Consider the following 24,959-nt stretch of genomic DNA (forward strand, 5'->3'; position numbering starts at 1 on the left):
AGGCGGAGCAGCCGGAAATAAATAACCAGCGTTTGCTATCGCAACGACAGTGACGACAGCGTCATTGTTGGTATTACGTTACTTCTGTTTTGTTAAGTGTTACTTTTGCTGGTTTAAAACTTTCTATGGGCATTGCCATTTTATATCTCCGAGAGTCCTTCTGGGGTCGTTTTGTGAACACCGAGAAAGTGGTGAAAATTAAAAAAAATGTGCACTTAGCGAAAGACCCTCGAGGTTTCAGTTCGTTAAAGACACAAGTAGGGAAGTTTCTAACAGTTGCTATATTACTTAAATATTCTCAGTGATATCACAAGTACTAGACATCTATCGTCCTTCTCTATACAACGTCGTGAATACCAGACACTATACTGTATCGCATTGCATCATATGAAATATTGAGACAGTATTTTAGAATATCTGATTTAAACAAGTACGGCCTATTAAAACGTATATAAGCTGAGGTAAGTGGTTGTATATTCTATAACCGTTCAAACTAACAGCAACGGAAGATGCTCGTAGTCCTCATCGCCACAACGGGTTATTCTTCCATAATTTTTTTCAATTTGAAATTCCCGAGAACATCCGTAGTTTGGACGTCACCGTAGAATCTTCAATGAGCCCATGACTGAATCGAAATTACTTAGCAAAAGTTCATTTTCTATAACTCCTGTTAAGTTCAAACATTAAACTGGACCTCCACATTTGGCCAATCAATTTAGTAAGCTCGTGTACTGTAAGTTTGTTCGGAATTATTTGGGGTTTGGTGATAACTCCTTGCACTGACCTAATATCCAACGTTATTTATTTCACTCGAACTGTAGGTGCAGTAATACCTGCAAACATCTTTTAGCATTGGTGAACATGCTATGTCACAGTATAAACAAGCTATGGTGAACATGGTGGTCACACTATAAATGTGTTGATATTTTACCACTCACAAATACAATTATTTTTGTTCAGTGCTATTTTACATTGCATGTATCGATCACATTAAGTTTAATTTTACTTGTGAACAAAACGCCCAAGCGAGAGAACACAACGAAATGGAGAATCCAACCGGCAAGTTAGCCACTTCAGACGCGCATCTTAATGTTTCGTGTGGCCAGCCGTGATTTAATACATCTTGATGCATAATTTTTAAACTCATGATGCATTTGTTGTTTGCAACTGATGGGAAGATTAATAAGGGGCAGTATCTATTGAAGAGAGAGGAAGCTGTCGGGTGCGATAATGGGCAACACAAACACATTTTGCTGGCCCTGGAATATAACGCAAATTATTTGAATGGACCGAAAATATATTTGGGAATGTGTGGCCATTCCGGCCGTTTCTGTGATATATAAACTGAAATGCACGTACCTGCCACGTAGGGCATTGGTAGCAAACTGAGCAGCTCTTGTAAGCAGGTCGCAGTTTCGCTTGAGAGTCTCGTCCACCACAAACCACTCTCCCCTTACTCCTTCCGGTAACTCTCCGCAGAACAAGGTGAGGTCGAGCATGGTGAAGTTGTTTGCGATTCCAATGCACAAATGCCGAACGAAAGCGCTGTGTCGAGCACTGTCTCCAGTATACAAGCACACTCTCCAAAGGCTCTTCATACCATTTAAAGCGTCCGCCAAGAGCTCGCCGGCTCTTTCGTCCAAGTCGATGACGCGTATATCAATTTGGCGAATTCTTGTGTTCCGGGTTAGAGCGTTAGTGAATAATGACCACAACCTGAAGTCCTTTTTTTGCGGGACTTTTGGGTAACGTGTACAGAAACACAGCTCTTTTAACGTGATCGTCGTTTCCAGGTAGGCCGCAATGGCAACGAACAGTGTATCGTTGTGCTGCCATGTTATTCTCAGCTCCACAGATGTTATATGTTTGCACGATTGCAGTTCGTCCAGAACAGGCCAATGATCAATGTTCCCAGGTACTTCCAAACACAAGGAAACATTTGAAATCGCTTTGCACTTCAACACATCGCGGTCATCCACAAACAGCTGTCTCGAGATAGAAACTATGCCATCAAGAGACTTTTCTCGAAGTGCCTTGCAAAGTCTTTCTATATAATGAGGTGTATTGAAGTGAGCTTCAAGAATCACTTTCATCGTGCTTTTGCTTGACGACAACACCTCCAAAAACGACATCCACGTTTGGACATCGCATACGTGCATTGGCAGGGTGACTTTTTCAAGTGTTTTGCTGCAAGCTAGGGCCAAAATCCATTGACTGTGGCTGTCCTGTCGGTTACAACAGTCTGTTACGACACCGAAGCTCTTAGATATAAATTTGACACAACGCAGGCATTCTGTTTTTTCAAAAAGGGTTGATAAAATTCGGCTGGTTTTGCAGTCCAAAGGAATTTCTGTAAGGTTCAGGATACGGATCGTCTTGTTTCGGAGCAACCCGTAAAGGACGGAGTTCAGAGTGGATTCGCTAGAAAGCCATGGATTTTCTACAACGAATTCGAACGTTGTTAAGGTGGCGCTCTTTCCCAGGTATTTTTTGAAGGCACTGCGGTATTCCGGACCAACGCTGCTGAGGACGCAATCATTCAGCGAAAGCTCGTTCAGGGACGAGCTAGCAATGACAGCTCCCAACAGCACCGAGGCGTTGTTTCTATTCCTTTCATTTAGATGGATCCTAAGGGCCTTCAGAGACTGACTGGAGCGTACAAGCGTCGAAATGGCCTTCTGAAGTAGCGCACTAGCCTCTTCGCATTCAATCTCCAGTTCTTCCACCTGTTTCATAGATACCAGCACTTTACACAACTTCTTGCAGCAGTTTGAATCGCAGTAGGGAATCTTCAAGTACTTCATCCAAGAGCTTTCTTGCAGGGCTTCCAAAAGCGGCGCTTCCAGATCTACCAAACGTCTTGAGGACAGGTCGACAGCGACAATGCAGCGATGTGACTTCAACAAGAAGGACGCGCACATCAAAGCTGTTCGCATGATCTCCAGCGGTGGTTCGGCAGAGTACGGCATGCTCCTGGTGACAAGCGACAGCTGCGGGCGCACAGTGCAGGCTTCCCTAAGCTGGAGCCGTGCCGGAAGCAACGACTCGTTCCATGTAGCCAGGTGCTTGAAAAGCCAACATCTGTTGTCTTCGGTAGCTGTGCAGGCTGTGGTCCCGTCGTGTACAGCGTCCGTGACGCATCCGTTAATGCCTAGGCTGGCAACGAGGGAAGGCGGTGACGGCCCTACCAACTCGGCTTCACGTAGGGTAGAGGGAATGCCTGACGGGCATTCAGTTTCCGTCAACTCATCTATGAAAAACAAGGAAAACAAAGCAACAGTTTCAGGCATAAGTATCATAAGCGCTACCTTACATCCTTGAAACAGCGCAAACAGTAACTGCTTCAGCAGTGAATTGCCTCAGCTCTACCTGACTCAAGTTGAAACGATTGTGCGTTGTCATACCTACGCCAAAAATTTGAAGCGCAGATGTTACATATTAATTTTATAAGTTTTTGTACCGGGGCCTGTGAACCTGTTCCACCAATTTATTATGGGTAACTGTGATACCAATTGCACATTCCAAGCGGAGAAAGTTCCTACATTCGCACCTTTGTCTCAACTGTAGGGATTTTGCTATTTGAAAGAAGTATTTGAAAGTATTTGAAAGAAGTATTTGCTATTTGAAAGAGAAAATTTTTCCCTGGTTTTGTATCTACGTTTTTGTCACCATGCTGCAGTGTAAGAAACTCACACCACTTTTATTGCAACGGCAGAAACAGCACGAGAGTTTCTCAGAATATTTATATTTTCGAGCGCTCTTCCAAATGAATCCGAGCAGCTGTTGTCACGTTAGAATTACCACCAGGGGCTGCACATGTTTGCCCCGAAACGATAATCATGCTGATAAAAAATCGTGTTCGTCTTACCAAGAGCCACTTTAAAAATCCCGCATAATTCATATTGATCAAGGTACTACCCAGGCTAAGGAATCGTCCTGCGAGGAATTAGTTCATTGATTACCTATGTAGGCCTCTTTGTATCAAGGTAATATCGGGGGAATGACAAAAAGGGTACAGGTTATACATTTATTTTTCGTTGCCCACTCAACAGCAGGTAAAAATTTATTTTTTAACCAGAAGGTGGTCACAGTTCTACGTTGTATTTCCACCTCTGATTTTCTTTCCTCAGCATTCTCTTTCCCTTTTAGCCACCTCTACATCCTCCTGGCGCACTTTATCTGTATAAGCTTTGGACAATGGAGTTTCGAGAGGTGAATAGTTCCTTCGTGGATTTGGGTGGATATACAGTAAAACTCCATTCATGCATGTTTCAGCGCAAAGTTGTAAGAAATGTAATGGATAGAAAAACGGAAGAGTGAGAAACACTAAATCAACGATTAGAAAAGAAATATGGGGTCTTGAATGGAAACTTATGAAGTAAGGATACTACTGGCAGGGCTTTGTTCGCCGGTGGCGGTATTGCTAGTGATATGCGATGAATGTAGGACATCACGGGTAGAATAGCGAGACCGCAACATGAAAACAGGGCAGTTTCTAGTTTAAGCCATATTAGGTTAATTGGCACTGTAATAATGCCTTTAATGCCTTATCAGAAGCAATGATGAAGACATGCCAATCAGTCCGGCAGGGTGAGATTACATGAACCATGCGAAAAGTGACTTATCAAGGTTCCTGTTTTTGGCACCGCGAGCCTGCTTGTATACTGGTCCGAAAAACGTGAGATTTCGTTCTATCTCGGCCAGCTTGAAGGCGACGCCGTTTAGTGTTGAGGGTGGTTGTCTGAGGTCTTAAACAATCTAGAACGTCCTCCGCACTGGCTGCTCGTCGACAGCTCTAAAAATATCAAGCTTTAATTCAAGCGAAATCGTTTTAGCGTTCGCGACGCCATTAAAAAAGCACAGCAAGCATAGTGCTCACAGAGAACGACGAATGAAAACTACCATCGACTAAGGGCGGTCTCTACCTGATAACCCTTGGATGGATGTTATGGGCGTCTCCTTTTTAACTGGGCGGAGATGAATGAGCCACCAAGCTCTTCCCGTGAATGGCCATCACATTTCCAACTCGTACACGGCTTATGGAGCTGCAGTTGTGTGGTCAGTGCAGTGCAAGGCTGTTGGTTGTGTCTGTGTGACGGGATATTGTAAAGGGCTGTCACGTTTGCCTGTATAATTTATCAAGGTATCTAGAAAATTGCAGCGCGCATTTCGCGAATTTTTGCCTACTAAGCTCAATTTACGCGAAAGAAATTATACGGAGCGGTGCTGTTCCTGTTGCACATGGTTTCCAGCGGACTGGGCGATTCTAGCCGCGACAAAACATTCGCGAATAAGCAAGGTGGCATTTGATGGGTTCTGAGAAAATTTAACATGAGTTAACTTTTCTGCAAGTGTCAATATTCCCTTATATATAGGCGGGAATCAATGCTAAGAAGGATCAGGAAGCAGCAAACAAAGTTAGATACCAGTATGGAGTCATGAGAGAAGCTCTCAGACCAGCGGCGATCTCTACACCGCATTTTCTATTCTTTTCGGCTGTGCAATTACCATAAGGCCTCTCAATTCCACTTAACAACAAAGTTTTATAACGTACGTGGCTTGACATATTCGTTCGCAACCTCCCGGACAAACATTGGTGAACACTTTTTGCTGCGAAAACCTGAGATCGCCCTGTGGGTAAAAACGTAAATGTCAGAGCCACTGCCATCAAAACAACTGCACCCAAATTCGCATTGGCGAGGAGGCAGCGCGATGAAATGAGTAAGATTTTGTAGGTAAAGTGCAGCGCATGCCCTCCAAGATCGCTTCTGAACTTTGCCTCAACCAGGTTTTTCAGTTTGCTCAACGCGAACGGCGCAGGTGTCCGCTCGCCGCTTCGCAGGTGCGCATGCCCTCACGTGCACTCACCACTGCGCCGGCCACGTGCTGCTCGGCGCACAGCGTCTCTTCACCGGCGCGCCGCGCCTACCTTCCTGCTATGGCCGAAGCCACCGACCCCAACGCTGCTGCTAACGCTACAACAGCTGCCTTGCCTTCCCACCACATGGAGTGCGTGGTTGAGGGGGAGGACATCGACCCCCAAGTCCTCGAAGAGCCTGGCTGGCTGACCATCCGCCGCAAGATCGCCTTGAACTCCGCAACCACTGCACCTGACGCCGCGACGGCGGCACACCCCGACAGCAAGCAGACCTCCGGTCGCAAACGCCGGCATCAGCGCCGACGGCGCAAAACTCCTCCGCCCGAAGACCCGCTACCTGAAGACGATGTCAAGGTGGTCCTCCGCCCACAAGGAGGCCTTGACCTCACCACAGTCAACGCCGCGAGTCTCGCAGACGTACTTCAGGACCAAGCCAAGCTCCCTCGCCATGCCGGAGACCAGGTTCGTCTCCATTATTGGTCCAACTTTATTGTGGTGAGCACCTCCAATGAAAACCGAGCCCACCGCTACCTGGAGCTCCCTGCCTTGAACTGGAAAGGCACTGTGTACGCGCTTGCTAACCACATCCCACCACCAAGCGCCACAGCGGTCGGCGCCCTATTCACTGTGCCCCCCGAGGAAGACGCCGACACCATTCTTCAAAGCATCATACAGTACAATCCCTCGCTACGCATCATCGACGCCAAAAGGCTTCATGGCTCCACGATAGTGCAGGTCCTATTTGAAGGTACCATCGTGCCGTATTGGATCCGCTACCGAGCCGCAACCATGACATGCTACCCCTTTAGGAGGAAGCAAGAGGCCTGCTACGCCTGTTGGCGGCCTGGACACCGCAAGGATGTCTGCCCGCACCCACCCCCCACCGACCGTTGCACCACCTGCGGCACCACATCTCCTCAACCCAACCACCCCTGCACCCCGTCCTGCATCTTATGCGGGGCGGCCCACCTCACTGGAGCGGCTGGTTGTCGCAATCGCTTCCAGCCCCGGTGGAAGACTAGCACACCTGCCGTGACTCGACAGCACCTGGATGCCCTTTCGCCCCATGGACACTCACCGAAGTCGACCACTCTACCTGGCCACCACCTGCACCACACTTCCGCTACAACACAAGCTCACGTCACCCATGTCGGCCCTTCTTCCTACAGCCAAGTGGCCCAAGGACTTCCCCGACGACCACACGTCAGTCACCAAGCGCAGGTGAGCCCCCAGAGCCTCCCAGTGACCCCAACCTCTCCTCCCACCCACTTCCACACCTCACGCAGCACCACCTATGATCACGTAATTCGTGAAATGAGAGCTCTGCGCGAAACAGTCATTCGCCTCCAACAAGAAAACGCCCGCTTGGTGCAGGAGAACCATTTGCTGCGCCAACTTCTTACCACCTCCCCCGCCATCCCTGCTACCCCCTCCGCAGCGCCCTCGCCTACTCAGTCATCCACTCCTCCTAATCCCGCCCAACCACCCCCCTTGAAACGCAAAGCGGAAAGCGATACTCAGCCAGCCTCTACGGACGCGCCCCTTACTCCGCATGAGCTCCGCGCTGAATATCAATCTATGTTCGCGTCGCTTCAGGGCCAGTTGACGGCACTACAACTGTCCACACAAGAATTACATTCGGAAATGCTAGAATGGATGCGCTCGTTCGCTCAGAACCCACCGCCCCCTGCGAACCTAACTCCTGCGGACGCCCCCATACCCATAGACGCCGACAATGACCTCTAAAGACGTTATAGCCTGGCAATGGAACTGCCGCAGCTTCAAGACGAAGCGGGCATCGCTTCAAGCTTTCATCACCACACTGTCTCACACGCCTACAGTCATTGCACTTCAGGAAACGGGCCCTAATGTCAAACTGTTAAATTATAAAGCATACCGACACTCCGATTTTCCTCAGCTGGCAACTCTAATACACCGCAACTACAGTGTAGAGCAGCGCAGCCTGCCTTTCGACATTCCACACATATTCACGACCATCCTACCCAAACGTATAGGACACAGACAACTCAAACGTACTTAATATCTACAACTCTCACCGAAACACGCAACACACATTCCATGACATCTTCCAATCGGCACTCCAGCACGCAGGCCACCAACCCCTCCTCATTATGGGCGATTTTAATGCCCCGCATATTGCGTGGGGCTACTCCCGCACAACTCGTAAAGGGCGCCTGCTGTGGGAGGCAATCCAACAACTCCACCTCACCACTCACAACGACCCTGACCTCGCCACACGCATAGGAAATAGTGTACAGCGCGACACAGCCCCCGATATCACTTGCTCACATCGTCTCGGTCCTGCCACTTGGCACCCTCTTCCACATACCTTGGGCAGCGATCACTTCATTACCGAGTTGCACACCACGATACACATCTCTTCAGACGAGCACCCACAGCACACGGATATAACGGACTGGGATGCATTTCGCTTACACAGTCAACATATCGCTCCCCCTGACCCTTACAAAGACACTGACCTCGAGCAGTGGGTCGCCAACCTGTTGCACGCTAAACAACAACACGAGAAACTCGTAGACCCGAAAATCCTATCCGCCTACGTGGACTCCAAAATGATGCATCTATGGGAGGCTTGCAGTAGCCTCGAGCGACGGTGGCGCAAACACAAGCACCGCCGAGCCCTGCGCCGCCGACTCGAACTCCTCCGCACTGAAATTACACGACACGCCGAATACCTTAGGCGGGCCAACTGGCACCAACTCTGCGACGAAATGCGGGGTACCCTCAACATGCGTCGCACCTGGGCTCTATTACGACACCTGCTTGACCCTTCCAAATCCAAATCCAACCAATCCTTACGTATCACACAGCTTCTCCACAAGCAAGATGGCACCAAGCAAGATATCATATCCCGCCTTAAAGCCCTATACATACCGACCTCTAATACCTCCGAGCCACCAATTGCACGCTACGCCGGAGCTCCCAACCTCACCCTCGATGCTGAAATTTCCCGCGAGGAAATCATACACGCCTTACGTTCCCTGCGCCGCCAAACCGCACCAGGCGCGGACGCCATAACTAACAAGCTACTCCGACATCTTGACGATACTTGTATTGATCACATCACCACTTTAACTACCACTGGGAGCACGGCACTCTTCCCAGCTCGTGGAAACACGCAAACATCTCTCTAATCCCTAGACCCAACAAAACTCTTGCACTTGAAAATCTCCGGCCTATATCGCTCACCTCATGCCTAGGGAAGCTCTTAGAGCATGTCATCAACACCCGCCTTACTGCCTACCTCGAAGAGAATCAGCTACTCCCACCCAATATGATTGGTTTTCGTCCTAGCCTTTGGACCCAGGATGCTATGCTCCAGATTCACGCTGACATCCTCGCCCAGCCACCTAAATCTGACAACGCCGCCATCCTCGCACTTGATCTACATAAAGCTTTCGAGCATGTTTCCCACCACGCCATTCTCGACTCCGTCAACCACCACAATCTTGGCAGTCGCACACACACCTACATAACAAACTTCCTTTCTAACCGCACCGCTACACTGCGCCTCGGCTCACTCCACACCACAACTTTCCCTATGCCCTCTCGCGGCACGCCCCAGGGCGCCGTCCTTTCTCCGCTTCTCTTTAACCTGGCTATGACGCCTCTCGCTCGCGCACTTGAGCACACCCCCAACCTCCGATCTGTGATCTATTCTGACGACATCACACTATCGGTGCCCAACGGTAGTGATGCCATGATCGCAGAGACCCTCAATCAGGGAGCCTCTATCGTACACCAGCATGCCCAAGCTGCCGGTCTCTCTTGCTCTGTCTCCAAATCAGGATTACTTATATTACCTCCACGGCGATCCCGGTCCACCTCCCTTCACGTTGCCGCCGAATCCATCCAGGTCTCGATCGATGGCACAATTATTCCCCATGTCTCACAAGTCGGCATCCTTGGCTTTATCATACAATCTACTCGCAGCAGCACACACACCATCGCCCAGCTTCGCACTTACACCACGCAGATCATTGCCCTCATTAAACGCATCACGACCCGTAAAAATGGCCTCGTTGAATCTGAGCGCCTTCGCCTCCTTCATAGCTTCCTCATCTCTCGCTTCTGCTACCACCTACCGTACGCCACCCTCACCCTCACTCAGAAGTAGTCCTTGGACGCTCTTTTAAGACGTGCCTATCATGCAGCGCTTCTCTTGCCTACACACGCCCCTACCGAACGACTTCTAGCCCTGGGTCTACACAACACGGTGACGGAGCTACACGAAGCGCACCGCACTGCCCAAATCACTCGCCTATCCCAAACGCCCACCGGCCGCTGCATTCTTGAACGAGCGCATCTCGACCCACCCATTCTACTCGATCCTATGGCTACCATCCCTCTCTCAATCCGCTCCAGCATCCACATCAAACCCCTTCCTCGCAATATGAATCCCGCCTTCCACATTGGTCGCCGTTTAGCCCGTGCCCGGGATCATCTCAGACGCTACTCCCCTTCCCCGAGCGTCGTATATGTAGACGCGGCTGAGTATCCGAGCAAGCCCGCTTTTGGCATTGCGGTCATAGGAACACCTGGCGCCGACCCGCAAGCTTCAGCCACCGGGCTCACCTCGACCTCAGTTACCGCGGAGGAGGCGGCAATTGCCCTCGCTCTTACCCAAACACCCACCCCTCTCATTATATTATCAGATTCGCAACCCGCCATCCGAAATTACCTCAAGGGCACCATTTCATCACTGGCCCTCCAAATTCTTCGCACTCGACCCCCTTCCGAACCCGTGACGCTGCTGTGGACCCCGGCCCACACCGGCATAGGTGGTAATGAGGCTGCCCACCACCAAGCCCGAGCTTTGACACACCGGGCAGGCGCTTCTTTTACACCTACACACGGCGTTCCCGAGATGTCCCATTCGGTACTGCTCACATACCGGGACATCACCCAACATTACCGCCTCCTTCGCAGACAACTTCCCCCTCCCCACCCCTCCCTCACCGCTGAGGCTGCCCACATGTGGCGCTTTCTAAAGACTCACTCGTTTCCTCACCGCACTCTATTAATGCATACGCACCCTCAGCTCTTTTCCTCTCCCAACTGCCCCTTGTGTGACGCGCCGGACACGCTCTATCACTCGCTCTGCGAATGTCCGCGCGATCCTTTCCCACCTCTACCCTCCCCCACCCTCTGGGAACAGGCTCTGGGGTGCTCGGACCGCGACCTCCAAGAACTGGTCACCGGTCGTGCCCTCGACGTCGCGGCGGCCCTATGGGCCACCGCCACTCCTTCACCCTAAAACCAGAGTTCCAATTAAGTGGATTCTCTCTCTCTCTCTCTCTCTCTCTCTCTCTCTCTCCGTAAGAACCGGCGATGTTGGTGGACGGTCTTTGACCCGTTGCATATTTCCAGGATATTCAATCATGCACCAGCCTCCCATACATCAAAGACCACTTACGTGACACTACAGCTGCATCTTCACCGTCCGACGAGTCCATCTAAGGCTCAGAGGTGAGTTTTCAAATACTTCTCTGTATATCTCCGCCTTGATGCTGCACTTCTCGTTGCTACATGGCCTCTGTGAGGCGTGCCTAGTATGAAGAATCAAAGGCCGAGGCGGAACCACGAATCTAAATTATGGACGTGTGGCGAGAGGCAAGCGGATTAAAAGCAACTCTACTGCAGCGCCACGCGTAGCACGGCGTTCGAGGCTGGTTAAATATTGCATCGTTCTGCCCAATGGAGACGCAGGTTGGCCCCACAGTGGAAAGAGCACTGTATAAGGCGCTACGCCTTGTTCGCGAGGTAAGCAAAGCGAGAACTCAAGGTATCGCCAATATAGTGGCCGAAGCATAAGCACGCGCGCTACTTCGCCGCGGCCTTGGGTGGTTCCTTTGTGTGCCGCGCAAGATTGCATGGCACATTCGCGCACAGAGAATAGCCGGTACGTCTCAACGGCGTAGATTCGCGCGCGGCAAATGCACGAAATGGCGCTAACAAGGAAACTAGCGTCTGTGAAGGCGGGTATGCTTCGTCCCGCACGTCTCCATCGGCCGCGACGTGTCATGTGACTTCATGGCCAGCTGACCTGATTGCAGCAAGGCGGTTGAGGGACGCTACACTGCAAAATGATTTGCATCCATTTCGTGTATATGTAATACCCTTGCTCTGAAGCAAAAAAAAAAAAAACATTCTTTGAAAGGTTGCAACAAACGATAACAACCCTTTCAAATGGTGTAGTCTTGTGTTTTGGCCAGTGTGTAAGAGTGTTAAGCCGTTAAATCTGTTCTCGTTTGTTTCTTTGGTAGCGTGCAAGAGTTAAGTGAGCGAACAAACGGATGCAGATAATTTCAATGTGTAGGGTAAACGCAGACCTGCTGTTAAGAATATCTTGACGCGCAGTGGCGTCATTGTTGCTGAGGTGACAGCCAAACTGCTGGTGGGCAACGGTCGGTTGGAGGCACATAAGCACGGGTCCTTGCCAGCGGCGCAGCCGTGTCCGCCGCACACACTGTCGGCGCTGCGCCAGAACGTCTGGTACTTTTGGCCCTTAAGAACATAGCGGAGTTTAGTAGGACATGCATCCTTCCGTGTTGCCATCTGATCAGAAGTGCTCAGGTGTCCTCTGATGTTATTGCTTTTCGATTGCTGCAACGAATGCTTCAACTCGACCAAATAGAAAAGCTTGCGCGATAAAAAAAATTATGCACCTCCGTTTAACGACGGTGGTTGAACAAGAAGCTTTCTCCTGATGGATTCCTCGGTTGGCAAATCCCATACTTCGAGTACGTGCTGTTCTGGAGGTGTGCACAACGTTTCTAGAAGAAGCGCAGCGGCCTCGGGTATGCACTCTGCAGGCCTACTGTCTGGGTTTGAGCCCACGGCGTGAATCTGTACCTGCTTCTTGGGGTACAGTGAATTAGTCTTTGTATTGGTGCCGGTTAAATGTGTCAAACAACGAATTGCGACGTTAGGCCTAATGTCCTAGACCTCAAGATATGATGTTAGGTCCAACGTCTTGGCGGTAAGAGCCTTACGGATTGCATAGCAAACTAATTCTCATCGTACGTCGAGCTGTGGGTAACGGCTGTCGCCGTTCACTTCAGAACATGACGCCACGCCGTCGCATGCTTGCGCCACCTCCCTCCTCTGCTGCACATAAACCTTTAGCGGAGGCGTATAACGGAGGCGTCGCCAAGCATCGCAGGTTGGCGTTTTAATTTTTGTTCACTTTACTGACTCTAATAATCATCGACCGACAAAGTTTGCTTTACTGCTGTGCGTTTGCTCGTACTGACATTATCGGTGAGAGGCTGAAAGCTTCGATTTGAAAAGTAAAACGCACCCAGAGTCGGTTTTTAGGCCGCTTTATCCGTTCGGAATCAGCTGCCTGAAAACGAGTCCGTTTGGCCAGTTTTACGCCTTGGTCATCCCACTATTTTTCTGTCTGCGGAGTAAGATAGTAAGCCGAGCCATCCGCTCCGAAATCTGGTGTCCAGAGTCCCGCCGCGGACAGTTCTCAATTACTACCAGAATGTCCGCCTCGAGGTAGTCACGTCGTGGCCTCTGCGGCGATTTTTTTGCCGGGCGAACACAAGAACAGTGCTTTTTCGCAACATGACAGAGTCAGTTTGGGGTCTTTCCGTGCCATGCAAAATCATTGCGTGCCGGGCAGCAAACGCCTCGCAGCACAGAGCATCCACGTGACATGTGTGATGTTTATCCATTAGAAATCAGCTGCCTGGAAACGAGTTCGTTTGGCCAGCTTTACGCCTTGGTCATTCCACTATTTTTCGGTCTGCGGAGTAAGATAGTAAGCGGAGCCATCCTCTCCAAAATCTGGTGTCCAGAGTCCCGCCGCGGGTAGTTCTCAATTACTACCAGAATGTCCGCCTCGAGGTAGTCACGTCGTGGGTCCGGCCACGGAAAAGTCCGCCCTGTTACAGTGCAAAGTAACCGCGAGGTCCTTCCTCCATATTTCGGTATCAGTACACGGCGTGTTGAGCATTTAACCATTACGGAGAAAAAGTGAATACGCACCTTGGCGGCTGGTCTCGCTAACCCGACTGGCCTGAGCGCCTTAGACAGGTACAAAAAAGCGCCAATAGAGCAGCGCCAAAGGGATACATATGCGAATGACAACACTGGGAATATATTGTCACGGGACCAGTGGACAATGCCCCATGGCGGCATAGCTCGGCATCGAAGACGACGAGGAAGAGGGCGCGTGCAGACTGAGCGGACTCGGCCGTGGCCGCTTGTAAACACTGTAAATAGATCGTTCCACCCCATTCCATCGTACGCTTCATCTGTGTCCTGCCGCCACGTAACAATATCCTTGAACTTTGGTATGTGGCCACTCGTGCTCTCACACACAGAAAAAAAAAAAACTCAGCTCCCGGAGAGCCAGCGTCCGCGGAGACGAAATTGATCAATGTTGACACACAGGTTCTGTAAAGGAGGGTGTGCTTGCGATTGATCAAATTAAAAACGCATGGATAGGAATAGAAACACTTGGCTAGAGCTCCCAGACGAAAAAGCTCATACGCGAAGAGACGTATTGTAGCGGTTCCCCCGAGCAACGGCAGCTAAGGCAAAATTCGAAATTGCTGCCGCCACGGCGGCCCTCGTCACAGACTGCTCGACGGAAACACTTGCTCTCGGATATTGGTGCGATGACGTTCTTATCGAGTGCTGTGTTTGATATCTGACGTGCACTGGAGCGGTTCTTCAAGTTAAGGAAGCCTCTGCTTGTTTCTATTCCGAGATGTTGTACCTGAAAAGTTGGGGACGCGGTATCGCGGTGCATAGCATGCTGTAACTGATGCCTCCGCCTTTTGCGTCGGCTCGCCAGGCATAACCTTCAGTGTTCCAATTAGCGGCCCTAATTGTGCAAATCAGGCCCTGCAGGATGAGATAAGGTTGTGAATAATAGGGGTGGTTGTTGAAAACACCAACCTGTCTTCGGCCGCCCGAGCGCCTGTCCCATTTCACCGTCTAGAGCAGTCCAGCACGTCGTTGTCACTGTACCGCCTGGAACGGCCACGCTTGACCGTTTCGTTGACACAGTAGTTCTGAGGATGAAACACACTCTTGGGGATTGGCCAAGGAGACAATAAGCGTCGGTTGAGGTAATTGCTTGATCAAAAATAAAGCTACCTAAAGATTTTAATTTGAATTTGAATTTTATTTCGTTTTATAAAACGTTTCCTGCTACATAAAGAGGTTGGAGAAAAAGCCACCTTTTAGGATCTAGACAAAACCCCCGCCTCCTGTATCATTAAATTACGTGCTTGCTTTCCACGCCTGACTAAAAGTAACGTAATTAATGTAGCTTCTCTTTTCTTAAACGGGCAATTCGCCCACTAAAAACCCGTTGTTTTAATTTGGCGCAGTAATTCAGAGGGCGCTTTTCTTGCGGCGACGGCTACCCGCTGCACGAAGCCTTGGGGTTATTACTAACGTAACATTTTTATAATACCAAAGTAACTTTATTACAGCTACTATCACTCAACTGTTACCGATGGTATAGTAGACCGAACTGTATCATCAGTGCTGAAAGAATGCGTTCCCGGCAGCATATTTCCAAACGCTTCGCTCCACAGAGCACTCACGTGACACGTCCGTTCGCGCAATAGAGAACGGTAATTCAACGTAGCCATTGGCTCCGCCCTAAACCCAAAGCAACCTAAAACGTACCACATTGCCATTATTAACTAAAACAACGCCTATCTATGTTTGAGTGTAAGAAAACAAAATTAAATTTACAAAAAAAATTAAGCAATGAAAAAACAACTAAGAAACAGACATGCTGGGGCTCGAACCCAAGCAGTAAGCGCCAGTACTCAGTACTCTAAATCGAAGCTGCATAGCCCTAACGGTGGGCTCGTATTAGGAGGCGCTCAAAAGAATAGCGCGCGCAGTGACATCACACATGTCACGTGGATGGTCTGTGCAGCGAAGCGTTTGGAAACACGCTGCCCGGCACTCAAGTATTTTGCATGGCATGGAAGACCTCAAACTGACTCTGTAATGCTGTAAAAAAGCACTGTTCTTGTGTTCGCCAGGCAAGAGAATCGCCGCAGAGGCAAAGAAAAACGCAAAAAACCAGCACATCTGTCACCCGAACGAAATGGAACCCAGGCTTCACTGTGACCGCGGACCTGACCCACCTGATGTGGGGTTGTGAAAGACACGACGCGAGTGACGGGAGGCCGACCCTCCCTCCGGACGTTACGGACTCGATCGGCTCTTCGGAGCGCGAACACCAGCTAAGGGCTATCCAGCGGCTCGAGGCTGCACTGGGCAAGCAACGGCGAAAGGAGAACCCGCACTCCTCTCGGCCTCCTCCTGCGGGAGCGAGGGCTAGGGGAGACAGCGGCGGCACTCCAAGTAGCCCGCGCCGACCAGACGCAGGCCTCGGGGTCGGCCCGACGCCGCAGTGAGCGGCGAAGACACGGGACGGTGAAGCCCTGCGAGGCCTGACCCGTCCCCGACTGCAGGAGATCCAATAAAGTCCTTTCTCTCTCTCTCAGTGCTATACCCACTGCGCCGTACCCGCATGCTAAAAGCGCAGAAGAAACGTTCTTATCGTTGTGGTTCTTTCCTTAGTGGCGTTTAAGAACGTGGGGGATTGGCCGCAAATCGGGAGCTTTGATGGGTAATGCGTCTCCTTAGGAAATACAAAATGCCTGAACTCCATCGTAAAAGTTGTGGAATAGTGCGGGCCTCGCAGTCTAAGAGGAAGAAACGAAAGCGAGGAAAGAAACGCAGACATGCAGTGGCAGGAAAGATGCAGGCCGAAGTTGTTTGCGGCAAAAGATAAAAACAAAAACAAAACACAAGCGAATAAATAGAGGCAAATACAATGTAGCAGAAAGTAACTTGCTGATAAGTATTATCGGGCTTTCGCAGTCAAAGCTCATGAGCTGGAGTAAGTTCCCCACTGATGGTGTCTGCATATGGAGCCCTGGACAGACATGCATGTGAGGCGCACGAGACTGCTGTGGCGATCATCCTATTGCGGCGTTTCTAAAACCCGAGGTCAACAAATATCAGCTGATAAGAGCGCTTCCATTGCTTTTACGAAGAGTGATGTATTGAATTTCGGGCTCACAGTTACAGGCCACATAATCCAGTATGTCCAACTCGACGAGTTCTTCAGTGTCATAGACGGTAGGTCTCTGGCTTGGCCAACACACGTTTTCTGTTTACAAGACAAACGTTCTTCCTTCGAAAACATCTTGCCCATGCTATCACGTAATGCCGGCGGATGTACAGTCCCGTCCCTTCTTCGGCTGTACGATGTGCTGCTGCCCGTTTATTGTTATGCTATAACCTCCCTGAATTGTACCCCCCTCCCCCGCCACACCCCCCCCCCCCCCTAAAAAGAAAATGCGAGAGTTCTGCAAAGTATTCAGGCACATGTCTTGAGTTTGTGCATTGGAGTGCCGAAGCTTATATCCACGGCGGGAACGCTCGTGTAAGGGGTCGATGGCTGGCACCACTCGCACTTTGCGCGCAGGAGCTCCTTTGTGTGCGACTGCGATTAGTAGCATGCAATCAAGGTCACCCTATTGGCGGTGAGATGTTTGAGTGGCGCCCTCTGGCTCTGACGTCAGCTTAGGGATTCGCGCTGCTGTCGTCTGCTACAGCCCGCTTGTGAGGAGCAGCAGCACCTGTGCTCCAAATCGCCGGCTTTGATGTGTTAGTGCATTAAAAATAGTATTTCCTGTAATGCACTTATTTTTGCCAGTTTCTGGCAACTCCGAATAATTTCAAGCTGTGTCCCGCACAAGTTCGCGACAGACGAGGAGAGAGAGAACAACTTTCTTCAGAGCATCGGTGAGACGATCGTCTTTAACTCGTACTTTCCAGCTTATTCTCGAGGTTCAGTGCTCAGAGCTTCTCAATAAGTATTCAAAATTTGTAGTCTTCCCTAAAGTATGTTTGAGATGCTCTTATGAAGACTCAATGGTCTAATGCTACGCACTAAGCAGCGGTCCCCTACACGCCGATCGCACGGCAGGAAATAAAGCGGTTGTATTTCTTCTGGCATGTATCAGATGAATGCTTTTTTTTCTGTGCCCAACGCTTCTATAATTTTGCACTGCCACAAACGTCTTATTAGGAAGTTTGGGGAGATTTTGAAGGCTCACAAAGTTTGTGTGAATATTTTCTTCAGGACTTACTCATACATACCATTCTTCACAAATTGGCTTTCGAGGTCTGCGTGGACGAAGGTGCATATCCGCAGCGTGCGTTGTTTATTGGCATACAAATACAATGAGGAAGTTTAATTGTGCTACGCCACCACGACACGCCGCAGACCACGTTGTCCAGAGTACTCGAAGGCGGCTTTTATACCCCTAATTTCTATTGTAACCTTCCACGCGTAACGAACAAATCCTGGCCTACTCTGGATGGCGTGCTATTTATTGAAGAAATGTACTGTTAGTCTCTTGTCCTGGACTCGACCACTAACCAACTAGATTTCACTGTTAAAAAGTTTTCTCCTCCTCCTCCTCCTCCTCCTCCTCCTCCTCCTCCTCCTCCTCCTCCTCCCCCATCTTCCTCGTCGTCCTCCTCCACCTCCTCCTCATGGGTGCAGTTTTACTATACGCATATCTGTATATTGAAAACATATGGCGCTAGGAAATGTACCGAAATATCCCTGGGGCGCGATCGCGGTGCTACGCCACCGCGATCGCGCCCCGGACAACGTTGTCCAGAGTACTCGAAGGTGGCTTTTGTGCTCCCAACTTGTATTGCAACCATCGTTATCATAACGAACTGACTCTCAACCCGAACAATTATTACATGATTACGGTGGTAACGGCCTTATACAATCGCTAACGAACGTAATATATAGTATGCGTGTATATTTTACAAGAATCGTACCCGAGTAATATTTCCGAGCAGCTCATAATTGTTTTTCAACCCATCCAGGCGTAAAGAACAAATCCTGGTCTACTTGGGTAGGCGTATCTATGAATTCAAGAAAATTTCTCTTACTCTCTTGTCCTGGAGTGAGGACCCGGCCCACTAATCAGCTCGATTTTACTATTAAATAAAGTTCTCTCCTCCTCCCCCTCTTGACGCATATCTGACTACTAGGGCGATATTGCTGCGAGCAATGAAACGGAAATATCACTCCAGGTGTGAACAAACATATATTTTTACAGTAGTGAAGTAGTTCTGCTCAATAAGCCTCCATACTGATTAGAAGCCTGGTATAAATTTAACACGCGCCTATACACTCAGTAGGTTATTTGGAACTCAACCTACCGTTTTTGCGTCCCATAATGCGTCTCGGCATACTTTGATGCAGTGACAACATAAAGTGATGTGATACAATACTTTCGAGCTTTCGGTATGGTTGTGAAAACTGTTTTACTTTACATACGATTAAATGCCTTCTGCCAAAGCCGAGAGCCCCGGAGGGCTGGAATTTGTTCTGGTCTTGCATTTTAGCTGTTGCCGGTTATTAGCAGCTAGCTGTTGCCTTTGTTCCAAAGATGGCTGAATACAGAAGCTAACGCCTAGCTCTGACTCTTTGCGCTCCGCACAGGACCGGCTTCGCAAGGAATGGGGCGACGCCGGCAATGTTTCATCCGCAGCGGTATCTATAACTGTACTTCAAATCACGCCTTGAGGTAGTGTATGCGATTTTAAGTCTATTCTTCCCCGCACGGGGCACCTTGAGTAATCTTGGTGACGGTACTGGCGATACCGCGGACCCCGAGCTCCCAACATAAGCCGTGTCCAACCGTGGCGAGGTGTTTAAAGGTGAAGGGTAGAAGCCGTAAACGGTGGCCGTCGGAGCCTTGGTCAAGCTCCGGCCGATGGGCTCCCTGCCTGTCTACCAGGCAGGGAGCTCCGGGACCTCTTTGACTACCAGGGTAAGGTCAAAGGAGAAAGTACCCCAGTCTCCCTGCTTTTATACTATGCTTTATGGTATTGTCTAAAACCCCCCCCAACCGTGATCGGCCCCCTAAAAGGGGCCGCACCGAAGTACCCTTTCCTCCATTGCCATCTTTGACATTTCCTGAACCAGAACATTACTCTCGATTTCTTGTCATGGAGTCCCTGAATCCAACCCACCCTCTTGCATCTCAGTCAGTCTTCTTGATCGCCAAGTATCTTGAAGCAATAATAGGAAAATCGTATAAATGCAAAAAACAAAGGTCTGGTGAACTCCTAATCGAAATAAATGACAAGCAGCAGTCTGCAAAGCTTCTAGCTCAGACTAGACTGGCTGATCTCGACATCAGGGTCACACCCCATCGGAGCCTCAACAGCTCGCGGGGTGTGATATCAGAGTCAGATCTCTTGAATGAAACGGATGCGGATCTCCTTGCCGGCTTGAAGGATCAGGGCGTCACTGCCGTGAGACGCATCACTATCCGCAGAGACGACAAGGAGATTCCCACCAAACACATTATCTTGACTTTCGACCGCGCAGTACTCCCACAACACATAAATGCAGGTTTTATCCGTTGCTCCATCCGTCCGTACATCCCGAACCCGCGGCGCTGTTTTAAGTGCCAGCGGTTCGGGCACGGTACGAACTCTTGCCGTGGCTGAACGACGTGTGCGAAATGCGCGGCGCACGATCATCCGAGCGAGAACTGCGCATCCGAAACCCTCACTTGTGTAAACTGCGGGGGGCCGCATGCAGCGTACTCCCGCAAGTGCGAAAAATTCCAACTAGAGAAAAAGATTATAAACATTAAGGTCACTGAGAACATCACCTTTCCAGAGGCGAGAAAGAGGTTCGCCTCTTTCCCTCTGGGGAGGTACGCCGACGCAGCTCGCCGGGGGGCGGAGCGGCGTCTGGTTTCCACAGGGACCCAGTTCAGCGAGTCTGACCTGGTCCCTCCTCCGCCCCCCCCTGGGTTGCCTCGGGCAGTCCAACCTGCCACCACGCCGCCTGCTGAGGCAGCAGCGGTTGTGGTGGCCACGTCTTCCGTCGGGACCGGTGCCGCTCCCGCCTCTGTCTCCCCGTCCTCCAGTGCGTTGGAGGGTACCGAGGTGATGGACACCACGGGCCCCGCACCGGCTCCCACCGCCACCGCACCGCCCGTGCCACTTTTGGCGTTCCCGACGCCTGCGGCGGTGGCGGCTCAAGCGAAGGGCTCCCGAAGGGGGGCCAAGTCCGGGGGGCCCGGTCCGTCGGGCACCCCTCGGACATCTGACGACGAGATGGACGTCGGGCCGTTCCTGCCTGCAACGCAGCGCAAGGAGCGGCCACCGACTTCCAAGCCTACAGAAAGGCCCAAAAAGCCCAATCCAAGAGTAACAGCCCCGAAAGACGACACATGAACACACACGAACACACACATTCCAGTCATTCTTAAATTTAAATAATGGGAACAGAAAATATTATCCAATGGAACTGCAGAGGCCTCCTTAAAAATCTTGACGATGTGTATGAGATTCTGCATGCCAGTCAGCCAAGTATTATGTGTCTCCAGGAAACCCACCTCAACTCTAAACAAACAAATTTCTTAAATAGGTACATGGTATTCAGAAAGGACAGGGTTGGCTGCACCCACTCTTCAGGAGGTGTGGCCATTATCGCCCGGAAATCATTAGCATGCCACCCTGTCACTTTAAACACTGTCCTCGAGGCTGTAGCGATCCGTACCATAATATTTAATAGGTTGATAACGGTATGCTCTATTTACATCTCTCCTGATTTTGCACTTCTGAGCTCTGATTTCGAGGCACTGGTTGACCAGCTGCCCGAACCATACATACTAACAGGCGACCTTAATGCGCACAACTCTCTTTGGGGCTCCACCAGAACGGATGCCCGAGGTCGCCTGATAGAGAAGTTCCTTACATCCTCCGGAGCATGCCTTTTCAACAAAAAACAGCCTACATACCATAACTTAGGACACAATACATACTCGCATCTTGACTTGGCTATTGGTTCCGCAGTTCTCTTTCCATGTCTTGATTGGGGTGTGGGCACAGACCCATATGGTAGTGACCATTTCCCCACTTCATTAACGTATATAGGTATAGGCCCGAGCAGTCCATCTTCCCATAAAAGGTTTAATGAATCACAAGCAAACTGGAGCACATTCACTCAAACATCTCAACTACACCACACATCCATAAAACACCTACACGTGGAGGAAGCCGCCCAACTCGTCACGGCGCACATCCTCGACGCCGCCGAAAAGTCCATTCCCCAGGCCTCCAGTGGGTCCCGCTGCCCAAGGAGGCCCTGGTGGAACGAGGACTGCAGGCGGGCGCGAGAGGCCCAGAACAAGGCGTGGGGTGTCCTTCGCCGGTACCCCACGTCAGACAACCTCATTTCTTTTAAACGGGCAAAAGCTTTTGGGAAGCGAGTGCGTCGTGAGGCGAAAAGGGAGAGTTGGCGCACCTTCCTCACTTCCATCAATTCATACACTGATACACACAAAGTCTGGACACGAATACGAAAACTAAAAGGACAACAGACACACAGCCTGCCCCTGGTTAGTACAACAGGGGACACACTGGAAGACCAGGCTAACACACTTGCACAACACTTCGAACACGTGTCCAGTTCAGCACACTACACAAACACTTTCATGAAACACAAAACATCTGTAGAAAAGAAGTCCCTGCGTGATAACAACAAGTCGCACACTTCTTACAATTCTTGTTTTTCAATTCATGAGCTGAAGGTTGCTCTGAGCACATGTAAGACGTCAGCTCCAGGTGCAGACAAAATCACATACACCATGATACAACACCTACACCCAGACACTCTTGAAACACTCTTACACCTATACAATAAAATATGGCTTTCGGGGCACATTCCTCGCTCTTGGAGGGAGGCCATAGTAGTGGCTGTCCTAAAGGAAGGGAAGGACCCTTCCTCTCCTGCCAGTTATCGCCCCATTGCCCTGAAAAGCTGCCTGTGTAAGCTCTTCGAGAAGATGATAAACAGGAGACTTGTGTACTTCTTAGAGTACAATGGTCTTCTCGAGAGTTGCCAGGCAGGCTTCAGGGCGGGGCGATCTACCAACGATCAACTCGTTGCATTAGAGGCGTATATAAAAGATGCTTTCCTCCATAAGCAGTACTGTATGACAGTATTCTTTGATCTAGAAAAGGCGTATGATACTGCTTGGAGGTATGGTATCCTCATCGACCTAAAGTCCTTTGGCATAAGGGGTAACATGATGAACGCGCTTTCTAGTTACATGTCCGAAAGGACGTTTCGCGTGCGACTTGGAACTGCACTTTCTAGGGTTCATGTGCAGGAAAACGGCGTGCCCCAGGGTGGAGTTTTAAGTTGCACCCTTTTTATTGTAAAAATGAATTCCCTCAGGAAGGCGTTGCCACCATCGATTTCCTGCTCCGTTTATGTAGACGACGTACAATTATCCTTTAAGTCTTGTAACCTCTCTGTCTGCGAGCGCCAAGTCCAGCTTGGTGTTAACAAGCTAGCTGGTTGGGCAGACAGCAACGGTTTTAAATTTAATCCAGGGAAGTGCACTTGTGTCTTATTTTCCAAGAGGCGTGGCATCCGGCCGGATCCAGACATTCATCTCAATGGTGTCTCGATTCCTGTCAAGAAAGAACACAAGTTTTTAGGTATAATCTTTGACGAAAAGCTCACGTTTATCCCACATATAAAACAACTAAAACATAAATGCTTAAAAACAATGAATATCCTGAAGGTTCTGTCGCACATTTCTTTTGGTGCTGACAAACAACTTCTTTTACGTGTTTTTACCAGCTTGATAGGCTCACGACTGGACTATGGTAGCGTTGTCTATGGGTCAGCCACTAAAACATCCCTCAGAATGCTGGACCCCGTGCTTCATCTAGGGCTCCGCTTGTCGTGTGGTGCCTTTCGGACTAGTCCAGTCGAAAGTCTGTATGTAGAGTGCAACAAATGGAGCCTAGAACGTCAGCGAGCCTACACAGACCTGCTTTATGCTTTTAAAATCTCATCAATGCCTCACCATCCTTTTACGTCAGTTTTTTATGATACATCAATATCTCAACTTCTTACTAATCGCCCATCAGTCTCTGCTCCCTTCGCTTTCAGAGTAAGAGAAGAAGCGTCACAACTTGATGTCATGTTCTCAGACACCATCAAAACCTCCTCTACTGAACTTCTAGTACCGTGGCAGCTTCGCCCGATATCATGTGATGTCTCTTTTAAAAGTGTTGAGATAAACAGAGTGCCTAGAAGCGCGATCGTGCAACATTTCTTGTCCCTGCAGCACAAATACAAGTGTGCTGAATTTTACACAGATGCTTCTAAAACTGCCACAACTGTTTCCTGTGCTGCGCATGGTGGTGGTACCTTTAATGTCTGTAGAACTATGAATAGAAATACAAGTATCTTTACGGCAGAGGCCTATGGCATACTTCTTGTAGTTAAACATATTGTTCTAAGTCGAATTCCGAAATCTGTAATTTATACTGATTCTTTAAGTGTTGTGCGTACATTATCCTCACAGAAGTCTAAAAACCATGTGGTCAATACTCTCATTAGTACTATTATGACTGTGCATGCGTTAAACCTTGAGGTGACCGTGTGCTGGGTGCCAGGGCACTCTGGAATTCCAGGTAATGAGACCGCAGACCGAATGGCGGGCGCTGCTGCCCTTACAACAACAGTTGACATAACAACAATACCCTACACCGACCTCAAATCACACATCAGACAACACCTTCGCACAACATGGCAAGCGCACTGGAATCAACAGACTGACAACAAACTACACATTATAAAGCCACTCTTGGGAGCATACACCACGGATACTCACAACAGACACAACGAAGTTACCCTGGCTCGATTACGGATAGGCCACACGCATGCAACACATTCCCACCTGCTCACGGGATCTCCAAGACCCCTGTGTAGCAGGTGCGGGGAGGGCCTATCCGTAGTCCACATTTTAATAACATGCAAGGCACTTCACACAACACGACACAAACACTTCAGAGAACTCTACAGACAACATATCCCACTACACCCATCGCTGTTTCTAGGTGACGATGCCAGTGTTTCTATGAAACGTGTGTTTGATTATTTGTCAGATGTTAAGTTTTTAAACCTTAT

The 24,959-nt window shown here is 49.7% G+C and overlaps 1 protein-coding gene across 2 annotated transcripts in view; it reads right to left on the reverse strand.

The window, feature by feature from the left end:
* LOC144139484 (uncharacterized) overlaps positions 1-24,959 on the reverse strand; it is a 76,149-nt gene that overhangs the window by 10,055 nt on the left and 41,135 nt on the right. The window contains exon 1 of one of the 2 annotated variants that reach the window (XM_077671814.1): positions 1,360-3,297. The exons of the other annotated variant lie outside the window; for it this stretch is intronic. Coding sequence (XP_077527940.1) covers positions 1,360-3,290 — 1,931 coding nt within the window. The 5' untranslated portion in view covers positions 3,291-3,297. Of the gene's footprint in view, positions 1-1,359; positions 3,298-24,959 lie in introns of those variants that run through there. 2 annotated transcript variants of the gene reach the window in all.

Source organism: Haemaphysalis longicornis, unplaced genomic scaffold, assembly GCF_048455015.1.
Source record: "Haemaphysalis longicornis isolate Haplotype H1 unplaced genomic scaffold, Haemaphysalis longicornis Haplotype H1 scaffold_5, whole genome shotgun sequence".
In the NCBI taxonomy this organism is placed as follows: domain Eukaryota; kingdom Metazoa; phylum Arthropoda; class Arachnida; order Ixodida; family Ixodidae; genus Haemaphysalis; species Haemaphysalis longicornis.